This window comes from Macrobrachium nipponense, chromosome 28 (genome assembly GCF_015104395.2).
Source record: "Macrobrachium nipponense isolate FS-2020 chromosome 28, ASM1510439v2, whole genome shotgun sequence".
Taxonomy (NCBI): domain Eukaryota; kingdom Metazoa; phylum Arthropoda; class Malacostraca; order Decapoda; family Palaemonidae; genus Macrobrachium; species Macrobrachium nipponense.
Window position 1 is genome coordinate 11119795 of NC_087217.1, and position 17580 is coordinate 11137374.

Genomic DNA, 17580 nt, shown 5'->3' on the forward strand with positions numbered 1-17580 from the left:
CCTTGATGAAGATTTAGAGCCATCAGTGTACTATGTTGCATAGCATGGACCTTTATATCTTATATGTTTTCCTACATGTTTATCTTCAGAGGTACATGCATAGTTTTCAGATAAGTATTCCAAGGGTGTAAATGTTTATGTTTTATGCATAGTCTAAAGGGACTAAAAAATTATATTTTAACATTAATATGTTTGGCTCACAAAGTCTATTAGCTCTAATTTGGAGAAGCGGTAAGTGATTGTACCATAAATGAGCAGTAGCCTACAGCTACAATTTTTGTGTCTGTTTAGTATGTGTTTGTCTTTTTCATTTACTGTATACTGTTAACTCTTACTTCAGAGCATTACCAATATTGTCACGAGTGGTTTAACATTCATTGCCAAGTCTACTGTGGTGATACTTCATCAATATTGACTGACAGTACTCTGTCAAAACAACAGTCTCAATCAAAATATTGACTAATAGTACAGCAACATATGTTTCAGCAAGGACTTTTGAAAGTTATGGTAATAATAAGACCTTGGATTCCCTTGGAGAAACAGTTCCAATCATAACTGAAGGCTGAAAATAAAGTTTGGATTGACAAATATGCAATTGTTTGGTATGAAAATGGAATTCGGGACTAACAAATGTGTAACTGTAATTGTAGAGAAAAGAAGACTTTCCAGGCTGAGATAAAACAATTCCCAGATGACAGAGTAATCAAGGATATAGGAGACTACCTACAAATACCAAGGAATCCTGGAGGAAGACAAGATCAAACTATGAAATTAATGTAAACATCAGAAGAGAATACTTCAAGGATTAGGGTGATACTACAGTTCAAGTTCAATGGTAAAAATATTGCATAAGTAGTCGATACTTGAAGGAATGGTAGATTGGACAAATGAAAACCATAAAAAAATAAAATAAATAAATAAAAAAACTGAAGACCATCATTAAGGTTCTACACCTAAGGGTAGCAAGGCTCTATGTAACAAGAAGAAAAAATGGAGAAAATGGAGATGAATACAAAATGTGCAGAACTAAATCAACACTGAGAAACAAATACGTAGTTGGGGCAGAACCTTTAGCAGTGAGGATGAGTGGCTGATAACAGCTTGGAATGAAAAACTCCTCTCTCAAAAAAGAGACTGAGAAGTTTAAGGAAAGGATCCCAAGTCAAAGGAAGGTGAAATGGGAAAACTTACAAATGAAAAGTCAATATCAAAGGCAGACTAAGGATACAACTTTACATGGCAGTTGGCAATGGGTGATGATGGAAGAACTTAGGAAGTGAATATGAAGGCATGGTGACAGCAGCATAAAACCAAGCACAAGTACATGATGTACAAAATAAAATATCAGCATCACCTATGCGATGCAGTGGAAACAGTTTAGAGACCATCAACTACTACAAAAGTGAATACCCATCAGTAGCTCATGTTGAATACAAGGGAAGGCATGACTCAAGTGCCTAGTCCAAAAAACTGGGAGATCTACAATGACAATAGCCCATCACATTCAGCCAAGTGGCAAAACCACAGGCATGGAAATGAAATGGAAAATGGAAAAATCAAGGTACTCTGGGACTAAGATGTATGGAATAACCATGTGATACAGGCTTGAGGACACACCTAATCCTGGAGTGAGAGAAAAAATAAGTACCTATGATTGATGTAGCTATACCATGAGGCACAAGAGTTAATAAGAGGAAAATAACAGAAATGTACCAAGATCTAAAAATTGAAATAAGACTGGCAAGCTGAAATGGGTGTAGTACCTGTCACCCTGGGAGCACTAAGAGTAATGCAAGACCTCAGGATGAACATGAAAATGAATGGATGTACAAACCTTGGACAAGAAATATGTACTGCTGGCCACAGAATGGCCCATTATGAATGTTTGCAACCTAATGAAACAGGGTAGTGGGGTCATATCCTCTAGACTTGGAGATACTTATTATTTCTGAGTACTAATATAAGCATAAGAATCTAAGTTCACACAAGATTTGGATTTACTGTTTTCTATGTTGTGGGATATATAAATATTGGCCATTTTTTACGCAGGGAACTGGCCGTCAAAGAAAAAAAAGGTTACTTTCTATTGAGCCATTTTACTCTTTTACAATTCCTGAATAAAATATGAGTAAACAAACCTTTGCCTCAGCCAGCATCAAATGACAGTGATGGGAAATTTTTCCAATGCCATATACAACAAATATGAAATTAAGTTAGTGATCTTCATACACCTATTCACCATATCACAGCTACCTATTCGGAATACGTACGTACTGCTAATCTGGGAGAAGAGTGACATGAAACAGTCAGGCTTTATATAAACATCTGACATCTATCTACTAAGTTTTTATTTAAATAAGCACATACTTCATCTTAATTTCTTTGTACCTTTACACATATTTGTACAACATACCTACTATTTGCTGACAGCACAACTTCAAGAAATCTATTATTTCTTTAAAATCATAATACAATTGTACCTAATAACCTACACACAAAATACATTTCTAAAAGGACTAATTCCTCATGTCTTAAATGCCTTTTTAAATGCTAACCACACAAGGATAAAAGTAATCTTGAATCAACAGCAAGTTACTAAATTTTTAGTATCTTATGCATAACTTATTTATATACATAACTATAATCATTATGAAAGAATGCTATGTTCCCAAATATATTCCTATAATAAAAACACTAATAACCTAGTTACCATAATGTTCCCAGATTAGATTAACCCTAACCAGCTGGTCAGCGTCATGCTAAAACTTGTCTCATTCCAGAGGAATGTCAGACCGAAAAATTACATTTGGATCTGCTATTAATGTTATTTCAAGGAATCTGATTTGTATATAACTTACTTGAAGAAAAGCATCTGGGTCACCATCCTTCATACGATACTGATAGCAAGACCATCAGTGCTAGCAACTAAGTAAAGAAATGACATGCAAAAACTAATCTCATGCCTAATGAATAGCAGTTACAAATTATCCTGACATACACTGCAAAGCAATGAAAATGATGGCACAAAGCAGTGGAGGTGAAAAATCATGCAAATCATTTCAAGAATTCATACCATACAGCTGGACATAACAGTTCAGTACTAAGTACCGAAACACTTTGGTGAATGAATACAATCAAGATTAACAAAAAGGAAAGTTGCAAAATTAAATCTCTGGTAATACTACTAACCTTTGGGCCTATTATAGTGCCCTCGTCCCTCCCCATAACCATGCCGGGTTGGTCCAGCCCGTGAGCTTGGAGCTATGGAACTTCCTGGAGTTGATGGTTGTCTGGGATTTCCAGGATAAGGGGGAGGAGGGTCATCACTGTATGCCCTGCTTGAACGTTTGGATGCAGCGGCCTTTGGACGTTCTCCTTCTCTGCTCCCTCCTGGTCTGGAAGGACCTGGCTGATTATGGTGGTGGTGGTGGTGGTGATGACTTGGACCAGGAAGTTGATTGCCACTGGGGCCTGGTCCCTGCCGGTGCCGCTGGTTAAGAGATAATTTACATTAATAAACTCTTTAGCTCAAATAACATCAAGAATCTTAAATCTGATTTGCAAAACAAAACAGAACAGAACATCAGAAGTCACTTCATGTGCAATCCAAACGATATTCTGATTATGAAAAGAACCTTTACATTGAAGATTACTAAAATTCTATCTATAATTTTTCATACAAAAAGAAATTCCATATTACATGAAATACTAACTTTAACTCTTCTCAAAGTATTGACAGGCCTGCGTAATGTTTCTGTTATGGACCTTGCTGGTGGTTTTCGTGGATTGCTGGATGGGGTGTGCACAGCACAACATTTTATGAATACACCCATGAAGACAACAAAACCTACTCCAAGGAGCAGAACTCCATACCAATATTGCTGAAATGTAAATATCATTAATATCATTTGTCATAAAACATACAAATTCCAACTACACTTACAATTTTTATAGCCACAGTACAGCATATTAATTAATACTCATTAATAAATTTCACATACCCATCATGAATTAGCTAATGACTTCAGCTACTAACACACATGAAATCCAAACCAAAATTCATATAAATTTTCATTAACAGGAAACAGCCTGACACACATCACAGATTTTTTTTCTGTCCAATGATAAAGCAGAACTAAGGTAAAATATTATTATTGAACTTAATGGAAATAAATCAAGCAAAATATAAAATTGTCAGTCCTAAAACCACACTCACACAAGGAAAAATATTTGTATAAACCTACTCCACCACTTATAGACGAACATAAAAAGTTCTTGCACTGTTAATAAACAAAGTCACTCCAAGTCTAATTAAATTATATATTACAACAATATTCATTAGATACTTATGTATATCAGTTCCATGTACAATACAACATTTACTTATGCAACCACTTAAAGTAAAAATAAAACAGCATTGGAGAGATTAAAAGTTGATATTTACTAATTTCAGAAGCTAGTATGAAAGCAAGACAAAATTCAGTATAATTATATAAAAGCTTTGGCTTACTAATTCTTGAACAATATACTATTACTGTTTGACCTTCAGAGAATTCTACCCTTTCTATAGGGACTTGAATGGGGCTATGTCTTTTCAAAATATTATGATCCATCCTAAAATGAGAAATACAGTCCTACTGAGATAGCTTGCTCGTTTAAAGTCCAATAGAAAAGCATCTTACCGTGATCCACTCTGCAACACTGTTTAATGTATCTTGATTAAAAAGCAAGTTTTTGAGACGGGCTAAAGGTCCTTCAGCATCAACTGCTCTGCATTTTTGGAAGACATCACAGTATCCCTGAAAAAATGTATGCACGTTAAAAAACAGTTAACAAAAGTAACTAGCAGTTTCCTTGTACAAAGGTTTAGCTAAAATCAAGACCTTAGGAACATTTTAAGGCTTCTCCATCTACTTTTACTGATAACATCAGATCAACTGATTACACCAACATTTTATTGAGAAAATGCATTTGACCATTTACACTAATTGTCACACTATGTCATGGTAAATGGATATCATACATCATCATACTTCAAATTAAGTACCACTGTATTCACTGTATTGCACTGCACTTGTCAATCAAATCCATAATTATTCAATATATATATTGCAATTTAAACCAGGTAACCACAAGGTAGATACAATTAAAACTTATACTGTGCAGTACCTGGAAGTTGTTGCAAGGTGCTCCTGGCCTCATAAAGACTGGTTCACTAAAAAGATGCTGAAGCTCTGATGTCGATTTGCAAGTGGATGTGTCATTACCCACTTGGCATGCTATCTCACAGAGTTTCTTCTTATCCTGAACTCTATCTGATGTAAGGAAGCATTCAGTCATGCCCTGTGCCAGACATATAGAGCCCGTACATTTTCCTTTCAGGCACACCTGTCAGTAAAAAAAATTGGTATAATTTTGATACTTATTTGCCCTTTCTAATTCTTATACATTACACCTTTAAAAAACTTTTCTTTTAAAACACAAGACATTTTATTATTTTTACTATAGTAAAAGAGAGCACTACAATACAAGATAATTAATTACAAACCTTTGTTCCCTCATTACATTCCTTGTGGTCTTCTTTCTTCTTAGGTGTTGGGCAAGTGGGCATCCTCCCATTACACTTCACTGAGAATTCACAGTCCGTGTCTGAATGACACTGTTTTCCCTGTACATAAGTGCAGGTGTTCCTATCACAGCATGGTCCTTGGCTTGGACTGAAGGAAAGAATTTAGACTTAAAATAAAGGATTACAGTTCTACCATGCCTAGAATCTATGACACAACAAATTATCTTATAAAGCATAATTACAAGATATTTAAAATACAATTAACTAAATAAACATAATTCCCTTAACTCAGAAGCAAAAAATCAAAATTAATCACTACTGCAAATATGCCTACTATAAAATACACTCATCAAAAATTTTGAAATTACCTGCACTGAGTGTTATTTCGTCTTGTGCACTGTTTGGCAGAACTATTAAGGTACTTGTCATGGTTAGAGATTTTCAGAGGGTAGCAACAAGACTCCTCACACTCATCATCATCATAACCACAATCACATTCCTCTCCTTCCTCTACAATCTTGTTGCCACAGAAAGCACCATTGTTAGTGGAGAAGCAGTTTGTCCTTCTCTTTTCTGATATTGCATCTAAAACAAGGGATATATTTCGAACGGAACATGGAGAGAATTTGTCGTTATTCAGACGATCTCCACTTGTGGCTGAGGAAAACATAATAAAGTTTCCTTGTAAGCCACCTGGCTTGCAGATTTCAGGAAAGTCATGAGGAGATCCAAAATTATGTCCAATCTCATGAGCCAAAGTCAACTGTGATACCTTTGGTGGGACCCGTGAATTGTAATTTAAAAATGTGATGATGCCAGTATTTAAAGACCTCTTTTCTGAATGACGGAATCCACCAAGATTTTCAGTATACGTTTTATACTTTTCACAGATACCTCCAGATGCCCCTGTTAAAAAAAATTATAAAAAACAATCAATTCATTAAACTGCAACTAAATCATTAGTTATATCATACATACATTCTAAAATATACTATACAGTACTTAATAGTAATACCACAAACAAAAATCTAACCCATATATGATAATACTAAAATTTAAAAGTTTTCTTGAAAACAGTGCAAATAAAAAATGGCTGTTCCTAAATGAAGAAAATCATATATAAATAATGAAATGGAGATTTAACTTCTTATGAACTGCTCAACTGACAAGCATATACCTTGAAAAAGCTAGGCAACAAACACCAGATTATAAAGAGCTGGAGAATATTAGACTAATTAATGACTGGTCAATGTGAAGACTAACAAAAACATTGTACTGTAAAACCAAGTCACTACCTCTTACCAATCCCAAAATAGTTCTCAGTAACAGACTTACCTGATGGTGATGCCACCCATGCCAATCCAAGAGTTCCACCAGTAAAGTCACGAAACGTGAACACATATGCTAAGCAAAACTCATCATGTTTCTTCTGGGAATGTAGATTAAGGAAGTTGCTTACATCAACATTGGCCTTACAAAATTTGTTTGACTCTCCCTGATAATGAGGACGACATGGTTCATCATCATCAATCTGCAAGACAAGTCAGTTTTCAGATCAAGAGGAGTACATTCCAAAAATTATGATTATGAAGGGTTGCAAAGATCAACTTAAAAGTTCTTTTTACAGTTACATCTTACACCTCACAACATGACATGTAACATTCACATTATAAATCAAGTTCCAATACTACTCTGTTACTAGAAGCCACTGTTGCCACATTTCCACACCACAGACTTCCACGCTCACCTATATTTTATATTTATTCAACAATCAGTAAAATCCAACGTATACATAATATATGCTTTCCTTTACTGTCTACAGATCATTTGCCAAAAACATATATTAACCGGAAAACCTAAATGTTTCTCATTACATGGGGGTCTTGACATACTACAGCATAAACTGATAAAGAGACTATTACATACATGTAGATCTAAACATTAAATGCATTTACAATATAATTTTGCAAATAATTTCCCTTTTCAAGTTAATCACTTTTTATATTTATTAAAACAATTCTAAGTAGATTTAAATTACCTTAATTAGACGGAAACCTAAAGCTGTCACTCTGTTATCGTCTGCATTCTATGTATCAATCAAGACACCGCTTGATTAACTTCTACTGCTTCAAGAATTGACGCGCTAACAACCATTCTTTGATACTTCTTTATTCAGTCGTTATGAACATACATATAAATATGCAAATGACCGAGAATATAGGTTAAAGAATAACATGACAGAGTATAAAAAAATAATACCATATATTTCACCATAATGAACCCCTAAAAAATATGGAAATTTTTTCCAAACTTGGTATGGTAAATCATAAAATGAAGATGCCACTTCTGCACCTGATCATCTCGTGCATGAAAACTTCTACACGGGAGAGCACATTTCTACATTTCGGCTACACTGCTTGAAGCCTCTTTTTGATAATATCACATAAAATCAGTATATCAATATTATGTCATGTAAGTGATGTAGACATAAAAATAATCAATAGTCTCTTTAAACACTTACGTCAGCATCTGTGATCCATAGAGGATGAAATACACACATCTAACTACATACAAATATTCTCCCCAGTGATATTCATATCCTTCAAAGCTCAATCAAATCTTAAAAATTCAGGAGAATAAAATCATAGACAAAAAACTCACCTTTATTCTCTGAACTTCAAATCTGATGTTCCTATGTTTGTACTTTCCGTTGAACTTGACATTGGCATATATATTGTTGATTGCTTTTATGTGCTGTGATATCATAGCTGTGATCTCATCTCTTGTTTTAATGGGATCATTTTCCTCCTGAGGAAGTAAGGAACACCAAGGTCAAATAACATAGGGACTGTATTTTCATAATCATTGTAATAAACACAAATCCAACAGCAGATCTAGACACTATGCAACACTTTGAATTCTGTGCTTTAATGTGGCACTGTTTCCAAATTCATGTCAAAGTACCAAAATCTTCAAAGGCAGAGAATTCTTTATTGAAACAACTGATCCCCCAGAGACAACTACCAAGGTGACTTTCCAGTCTTGCAGTCTGGTTAAGGAAGGAAATGCAGATTACTATCAATCTGCATGGGCATAAATCAGTAATATGGCAACTTATGTATATTGAGTCAATGAATTTTACAATACTTTTCAATTGATTACCATAAACACTGAATTAATAAAAATTGCTACCATCACCCTACAATATGACCTGACACTTTAATTTGGCAGATGTGGGTATTTTTCTTTGCAAAATTTCCAACATTCAGATACAGTATTTCCATTTAGTTTTTATTTATTAGGTGTTATGAGACAATGGTACTACATTTTTAATGTAAAGGTTAAACTCAAATCTTATAAGGGCTAATAATGTAAAACGTACACTTAGTGCAACATAATTTACCAGGTGACCTCCAAACTAACAGCAAAATCAGATTGGCTATGGGACATATACAATATCTTTTTGTAAATAGACAACCTTAAAAACAAAAAACAAAAAACAAAAAAAAAAGACAAACATAAATGCAATATTTGTTTAACAGATGTCTAGAGAAACACAATGTAATGAAAAGTAGTATGTATTCTCAAAAGTCCTGAATATGGTAAAAATTAAGTTACTGTAAACTGAAGTTTTAAAATGCCAGACAATCTTACTAAAATCAATAAAAAAAACTTGGGAATTTACTGTATACTAAATAGTCAAGCCTAAGGAAATCAAATTACAATGCAATTTAAACCCCATATCTGTTACAAGGAAAACACAAGGTCAACATTAATGGACAACTGCTTAAATGAGTCTTAGAAAGCTTCTCATTATCAGTTTCGCCCAATGACGCCTGAGACGAAGAATCATCGCTACCAAGGAACTGACGGAGTCATCTAAACCATGGCTGGGAAACAATGACCATATACGACTGTTTTTCTCAAAAGTAAAACTACCATAACCAACAAAGAAATTAATTTAATGAAAACTAAAAGATGATACAGTCCATTAATTATGAAAACTGAAAAATACTCTGACAACTCTCAAGAGAATAAAAAATCAGACAGCACAAACCTGAGACTATCAAACAACAAACAAAATTACTATAATATGCTATAAAATATCAGTAAACTCTCAAGTGTTTGATCAAATAAGTTGCATGCACATCAGGACAAATTCTTGACATATCTCTAGTAGTTATGCTAACATGGAAAAACTATCAAGATCAATGCCAAAACTCTTTAATATTGCATATATAAGGTAACTGTTCCAGGCAAAACGACACACCCAGTGTAAAATCCGGGAACTGGAGTCTCTCAGCATAAATGTATTTATTCTGTTAGAATAGTACTCAGTTTAAAAACAATAATAGCTAGTGTGTAAGGAAATTTCACCCAGTTACATCCATCATTAAACTGTTAACAAAAACTAAGTAGTACTGTAGAGTGCTCACATTTTTAAAGCTATAAACATCAACTAGAATCTATTAGCCTTAAATAGAAGTAAATCCATAAATTATAGGGGAATGAAATGATAAAAATCAATCACTAAATAAACATTTGCAAGCTTTGTAACTTTACAGCACAAAAAGATGAAGCCAAGTTAAACTCTTCCTTACTCAATGTTCATTCTAAACTGTATGGGAAACATATAAATAAAGATGTATGCAGAAAAAGAGGAAAATTTCTCCAACTCCTAAATTCTGCTTTATATTCACTAGCACTAACAAGTCACCATAAGAAAATATAAAAATTCCAAATACTACACTAAGGAATATTCATCTCTCAGAGTCAATAGTCTGTTAACTGAGAATCTTCAGATAAAATAATGATCTGATCTTGGCACCTAATATTTAATTAATAAACTTATTTTCAACATACCCACTGATGATGGGTCAAGTGTCATACCTGTTTATAAATATGATGCCAAAGCATTGGGTCAGTCTGGATAGAAAGAGAACAGGTCCCCTTATTATCCTCACCAACCCCGAGGCCAATAGCTCTCTTACTGCGGTGTTGATTGGCTTCTTCGCTATACTTATTGTGGTAGTCCTCCATCAGATGAAATGCACTGCCAAAATCATGCTCTTCAGCGGTCTTATACTCATCATTGCTATCCAGCCATTGTTTGTACTTGTACTGACTACGAAGATGGGCAGGGGTTTGTAGAAAGCGTCTTGCGGCCTCTTCCATCTCCTCCTTTGGGTCTGCAGAATTTTGAACGCTGTCCATCCAGGCAGCCACATCATCCGTCACACCACAACCAGATTTATGGCCTGTGCGTAATCGTGCATAAGGGTCTTCCACGTGCCTGTCATGGTAGATCAAGGAGTGGAAGCCCGACCTAGTGGCATTGTGGCCCTTGAAATACTTGTGGGCACGTTCCACATAATAAGTGCCATCATGGTCACTTTCAATCACACCCTCAAAAACCCCATCTCGGATGCTCCCCCAAACACGTGAATTGGGGTCATCTGAAAAAATTACTCAAGATAATAAATGTCCCAACACATAGACCTTTTTAACAAAATCACCATTTTAATTCAAAAGATATGATGACTATAACCATTACATTTCCCTAAATACATTGACAGCAACTGTTATTTCATTACACTGTGGTTTAACTTACATGACAACTTTCCACTTATTTTAAAAAATGTTCCAATAATGATGATATTTTATAGTAATTAAAATAAAAATTCTTACTTCAATTACTGTACTATAGGATACTTTGAATAATAATGTCTAATCATATGACTATAAAAAAAATAAAATGACACTATCACAGTAAAATTTTCACCTGCTAGGGTTCCTTCATAAACGTGACTAAAATCTAGTCCAGCTTCAATCTTGGCTGGAACTTCTACTTTGACTATTGGACTTATAGTCTGCGTATCTCTCTTCAAACGCAGGTGGAAAGATCGTCCATGTGACGCGAATGATATGGTTAGCTGTTGAAAAAAGGATACATTATACTAAATTCATAGAGTAAACTCAAAACATGAAATGAACTCTAACTCCAAAACTCCATTTATAACAAAGATATATAATTCATCAAGTGGAAATGAAAATGCAGCATAGGAGGACCCTTCTCTAGAAGCAAACTTTGCTACACACATCGTTCTCTCCAATTATTTTGAAGTAATATAGACAAGCCAAGTATTGACAGGAAAGTGAGTTGAACACCTTCATCATCAACAACAATAGACGACGAATTCAATGGGAAAAGTATACAAAAATAATCAAAATAAAAATCTTTATGCATTTAGTACACTATCTTGATCTAAATTATGTATCCAAAGAATGGAGTATAACTGACAGTAATGCTTAAACTTTTATTCAGCTAAAGTCTACTGTAATCCTAAAATTATTAAGCCAAATATATTATGTGTGAATATCACCTTGTTGCAAGATGATAAATTTGTTTTCACAAGTTCCTAGGTAAATCTGGGTAATTATACAGTATACGAAACGATCATAACTGAAGTTGATTCATCTTTTTCCAGCATACAGTGGGTGTAATAGATACAGTGGGTGTAATAGATACCAGCATTAAAATCCATCTAATAAATTCTTTCCTGGGGTAAAAGAAAAGTCCTCTAATATTACTGAGATAATTCTATCATCAAGAGTACACCCAGCATTAAATGGCAAGTTATTCTTGACAACATCTGATCGCTCTAATAAAATGGTTCTCAGAAAAGCCTAGTTGTTATATAATTCCTAATATAAAGTCTGCTAATCCTTAAGATACACCCTGTTTAATCTTCAATTTGGACCAGTTTACTCAAAACAATAAACTTTTTTAGTCACTGGATGAAAAGTCATTAACCTTAAGGATAAAAACTAATATAACCGACGAGTTAAACAATAACTTAACTTAACCAACTGTTTTATTCCTCTTCAATCTGAAAATAGAAATGAATGAACCCAATAGATATGTTCCCTTCCATAGGAACCTTTCTCCCATTTAATGATGTAATGTTCTACAGACACAGACACAAAATTAGTCTTCAACAAACACATTCATTTTGGTTTATTCAGTATTTCAAACAATCTCAGAGAAGAGAACACATCATGTTTAACTAACAATTAATACTAACTTTGACAAATTAGAAATTACATAAAGTACTGGACAAAAATTAGAGCGGTGAATACATAAGAACACTAAAAGTAGATATTTAGCTTAAATATTAATAATATATGCAGCCATGTTTTGAGAGAGAGAGAGAGAGAGAGAGAGAGAGAGAGAGAGAGAAGAGAGAGAGAGAGAGAGAGAGCGAGAGAGAGAGAGAGAGAGAGAGAGAGAGAGAGAGAGAGAGAGAGGCAATCCAAGGTCCAAGGACTGACTTACCTCTTCGTTGTTATCGAGCGACCGCTTAAGGCGGTGATGTTGCCGATGGACAGGATCCGAATCATATCGAAGCACCTCATACCGGCTCACATATTCACTTAGTGCAGAACCTGAAATGAAAACCATCATTAAAATAGTGACATAATAACAGGTTCAACAAAGAAAAAGATCATTTGCTTTGATCAAAACTTGGATATGTGACTTCATTGGATTGCAGAGATCCACCTATGTAATGGTGGAAAGTAGGGTGAGCCACTTGGATAGATATATATTATATATATATATATATATATATATATTATATATATATATATATATATATATTATATATATATATATATATATATATATATATATATATATATGATATATATATATATACTATATATATACAACAGATATAGATATATTACTATATAGATATATATGAGATTATATATAGATATATAACCGATATTATAGAGTATAGATATATATATATCTAATATATATATATATATATATATATATATGTTTTTTACTGCAATACAACAGTAGAATATGATGTAAAAGGCCCATAGAACGCTATTTTTAACATTGCAACCATATATTTCAAGCACTTCCTTCTGTGCTCCTGATCACTGGTAAAATATGGACAAAGCAATGTCTTAGAAGAGTATATGCATACATATTTTTGTATACGTATATACTCTTGTAAGATATCCTATGTCCATATTTTACCAGTGATCAGGAGCACAGAAGGAAGTGCTCGAAATATATGGTTGCAATGTTAAAACAGTGTTTTATGAGCCTTTTATCTTCATTCATACACACACACACACACACACACACACACACACACACACATATATATATATATATATATTATATATATATATATATATATATATAATATAATATATATATAATAGATATATATATAATTATATATATATATATAGATGGATATATATATATATATATATATATACAATTCTAACTATATATATATTTTAAGTATATATATATATATATATTATATATATATAGTAATATAATTATAATATATATATATATAATATAAATATTTTATTATTATCTAATATATATATATATATATATATATATATATATATATATATATTATAATATATATATATATATATATATATATATATATATATATAGTTATATTATATATATATATATATATATATATATATTATATTATATATATATATAGATATATATTAATATATATATATATATATAATAAGTATATAATATATATATATATAATATATATATATGTATAATAATAATAATATTATTATTTATATATACATATATATCTATATTATAATATATAATATAGTATTATATTATATACACATACCATATCATATATACACACACAGATTAATATATTATAATATTATATAGTATATATATAATAATAATGTATATATATATATATATATATAGTATATATATAACACACACAAATCACATACATAAACTGATTAAGTGAAAAAAGTGCCTTAAACTTAGGAAACTGAAAGCATTCTTTGTACTGGTGCATAATTCCTTTGACATGGATATATTCCTTTCCCTTTCCCATTTCCTGCATCATTATGATTATTATTATTATTGTTGTTATTATTATTATTATTATTATTATTATTATTATTATTATTATTATTATTATTATTATTATTATTATTATTATTAAATTAGTACCAATGACTTCAGTTCCGGTTTAGACCACTAGCCTGGCCTACGATCTGTCATCATCAGTACTCGATGTTCAGTGGATCAAGTCTCCCGGTAACAAACCACTTGTCAATTATAAATCCCCTTCTCTATTATTTGCAATTATAAATCCTCTTCTCTATTATTTCCAATGTAGGGAGAATTGAATAATATATGACATTTGTAGCTAAATTTGAGAGGATACATGCATGCATATATAAATATATATATATTTTAAATATACACATTATATATATATATATATATATATATATATATATATATATAATACATACACACACATTTACATACATACATACAAACATACATAGATACATAGATACATACATATACATATATTATATATATATATATATATATATATATATATATATATATATATATATATACAGTGGAACCTCGACATACGAAAGTCCCTACTTACGAAAAATCCAAGTTACAAAAGCAAAGACGAAGATATTTTTGCTGATGTATACGAAAATAGTTCAGGTCGCGAAAGGGTGTACTACTGTAAAGTCCGAGATTCGCCCGGACCGCCGAGAACAATTTTAAAACTCGCGCACCGCCAACTGAGTAGACTCATCACCATCCTCCCACTCTCCGATTGGTTCCTGATGCTAGTCACCGCCGTAAGATCCTGCTCTCCTATTAGTCAGCATCTGTCCCATCATCATCAGCATTATCGTACGCACCCAGAATTCGTTCGTTCACATATATTTCGTTTAAATTTGTGTTAGTGATTTCGCTTTCTTTGTGTACTTGTATACTTGTATACTTTATCATATTGTGTGTGAACTTAATTAACTTAATTAGCCATGGGTCCCAAGGATATTGCTGAAGTTCACAGAAAGAAGAGAATGCTTTCTATGGAGACAAAGATGGAGATAACTAAAAAGTATGAAGCTAGCATGCGGTTTAGTGTGATCACTAAGGAATACGGCCGAAATCCGTCGACGATAGGCACCATCCTTAAGCAGAAGGAAGCCATCAGAGCAGCTACACATGATAGAGATGGAGAGGCTGCTTCTTGTATGGATAAAAGACAAAGAAATCGCTGGCGATACGATAACCGAGACGGCAATCTGCCAGAAGACCGGTGCTATTTTCAGTGATCTAATTGCCCAGGCCGAAGACGACAGAGGAGAAGGGACATCGACGCCAACCCCAGACTTCAAGGCTTCTTGTGGGCGGTTTGAAAAATTCCGGAAACGGAGTGGCATCCTTGAAAGCGGCCGAAGCCTTTATTAAGACGTTCGATGAGATAACGATCAAGGAAAGCTACAGTTCTCAGCAAGTCTTCAACTGTGATGAGACTGGCCTTTTTTGGAAAAAAAAATGCCTCGTCGGACATACATCACTGAGGAAGAGAAGAAGCTACCCGGGCATAAGCCTATGAAAGACAGGCTTACGCTCGCACTTTGTTCCAACGCCAGTGGGGATTGTAAGGTGAAGCCCCTACTTGTGTATCATTCGGAGACTCCTCGAGCCTTCAAGGCCCACAAAGCAATAAAGAAGCTTCCGGTGATGTGGAGGGCTAATGTGAAAGCCTGAGTAACGAGACTTTTGTTCACCGAGTGGGTAAATCTGTTTCGGCCCAACAGTGAAGAAGTTCTTGGAAGAGAAGCGCCTCCCTCTGAAATGTCTGCTTTGTTGGACAATGTCCCTGCTCACCCTCCTGGCCTCGAGGAAGGTATCCTAGCGGAGTATTCTTTCATCAAGGTTCTTTATCTTCTGCCTAACACCACCCCTCTCCCCCAGCCCATGGACCAGCAAGTGATATCGAACTTCAAGAAGCTGTATACAAAACATCTTTTCAGGAGATGTTTCGACATCACCGATACCACAAACCTCACCTTGAGTGAATTTTGGATGAAGAATTTCGATGTTGTCATATGCATCCAACTCATCGATCAAGTTTGGCAAGAGGTTTCCAGGCGAACCTTGAATTCTTCATGGAGGAAACTCTGGCCTGATGCCGTATCCGCCAAAGACTTCGAGGGATTCAACGTGGGCGAAGCTGATGCAGATTCAGAAACAGTTGACCATCCTGAAACTGTTTCGCAACCAGATCTTGACGACATCATTGCACTCGGCAAGTCCATGGGGCTGGTCGTCGACGAGGACGACATCAATGACCTTCTCGAGGAGCACCAAGAGGAGCTTACGACGTATGACCTGAAGGAGTTGGAGGCCATGCAACATAACATCTTTCAAGAAGAGTTCTCTAGCAGTGGCGAGGAGGAGGAGGAGGGCCCTATGACAACGGCAGAAATTAAGGATGCTCTAGCTGCTTTTCATAAACTGCAATCACTTGTAGAAAACACACACTCCAAAAAGGCTTACACATGTCGTATGCTTGCACAGTTCGATGATGTTTGCCCGAGTCGTTTCAGGAACATTTTGAAAGCAGCCAGAAGCAATCTTCCTTGGATAGTTATTTTTTAAAGAGGCCTTTAGTAATAGTAAACAAACAGGAAGATCCAAGTGATATGAAAAAACAGAAAGTTGAAAGTGGTGAAGAAATTTAAATTTTGTAAAAAAACGTAGTATAAAAAAGTAAAAAAAAATGTAATAATCAGAAAAAGGAAAAAAAAAAGATATTTAATTTTAAGTTTTTTGTAAAGTTAAGTGTTAATGTTTTCTGCAATTTCTTAATGTGTTTCGTAAAGTTTAGTGCTAATGTTTTCTGCCATTTTTTAATATGTTTCGTAAAGTTAAGTGTTCATGTTTTCTGCCATTTGTCCTCCTCCTCTGTTGCTACTTTCGGAGATCGCCTCACTCGAAAGGTAAGGTTCCACATTTTACTACAAATGTACGTACAGTATTTCTTGTACCATGTACACTAATACACTATATTTACAGGTACAGTAAAGGTTATGTTAGGTATTGAATGGTCCAAATTGTTGTATTTCATTGTTTATTG

General features: G+C 33.8%; 1 protein-coding gene across 2 annotated transcripts in view; it reads right to left on the bottom strand.

Annotated features, from left to right (window-relative positions):
* Positions 1-17580, bottom strand: part of LOC135201411 (disintegrin and metalloproteinase domain-containing protein 10-like) — a 280988-nt gene that overhangs the window by 21464 nt on the left and 241944 nt on the right. For both annotated transcript variants that reach the window (XM_064230316.1, XM_064230315.1), the window contains exons 2-12: positions 12906-13015; positions 11352-11502; positions 10460-11025; positions 8231-8377; positions 6905-7100; positions 5938-6475; positions 5549-5717; positions 5170-5388; positions 4683-4799; positions 3714-3881; positions 3190-3490 (exon numbers count right to left, since the gene is read on the bottom strand). In XM_064230316.1, the coding sequence (XP_064086386.1) occupies positions 3190-3490; positions 3714-3881; positions 4683-4799; positions 5170-5388; positions 5549-5717; positions 5938-6475; positions 6905-7100; positions 8231-8377; positions 10460-11025; positions 11352-11502; positions 12906-13015 (2682 nt within the window). The remainder of the gene's footprint in view (positions 1-3189; positions 3491-3713; positions 3882-4682; positions 4800-5169; positions 5389-5548; positions 5718-5937; positions 6476-6904; positions 7101-8230; positions 8378-10459; positions 11026-11351; positions 11503-12905; positions 13016-17580) is intronic.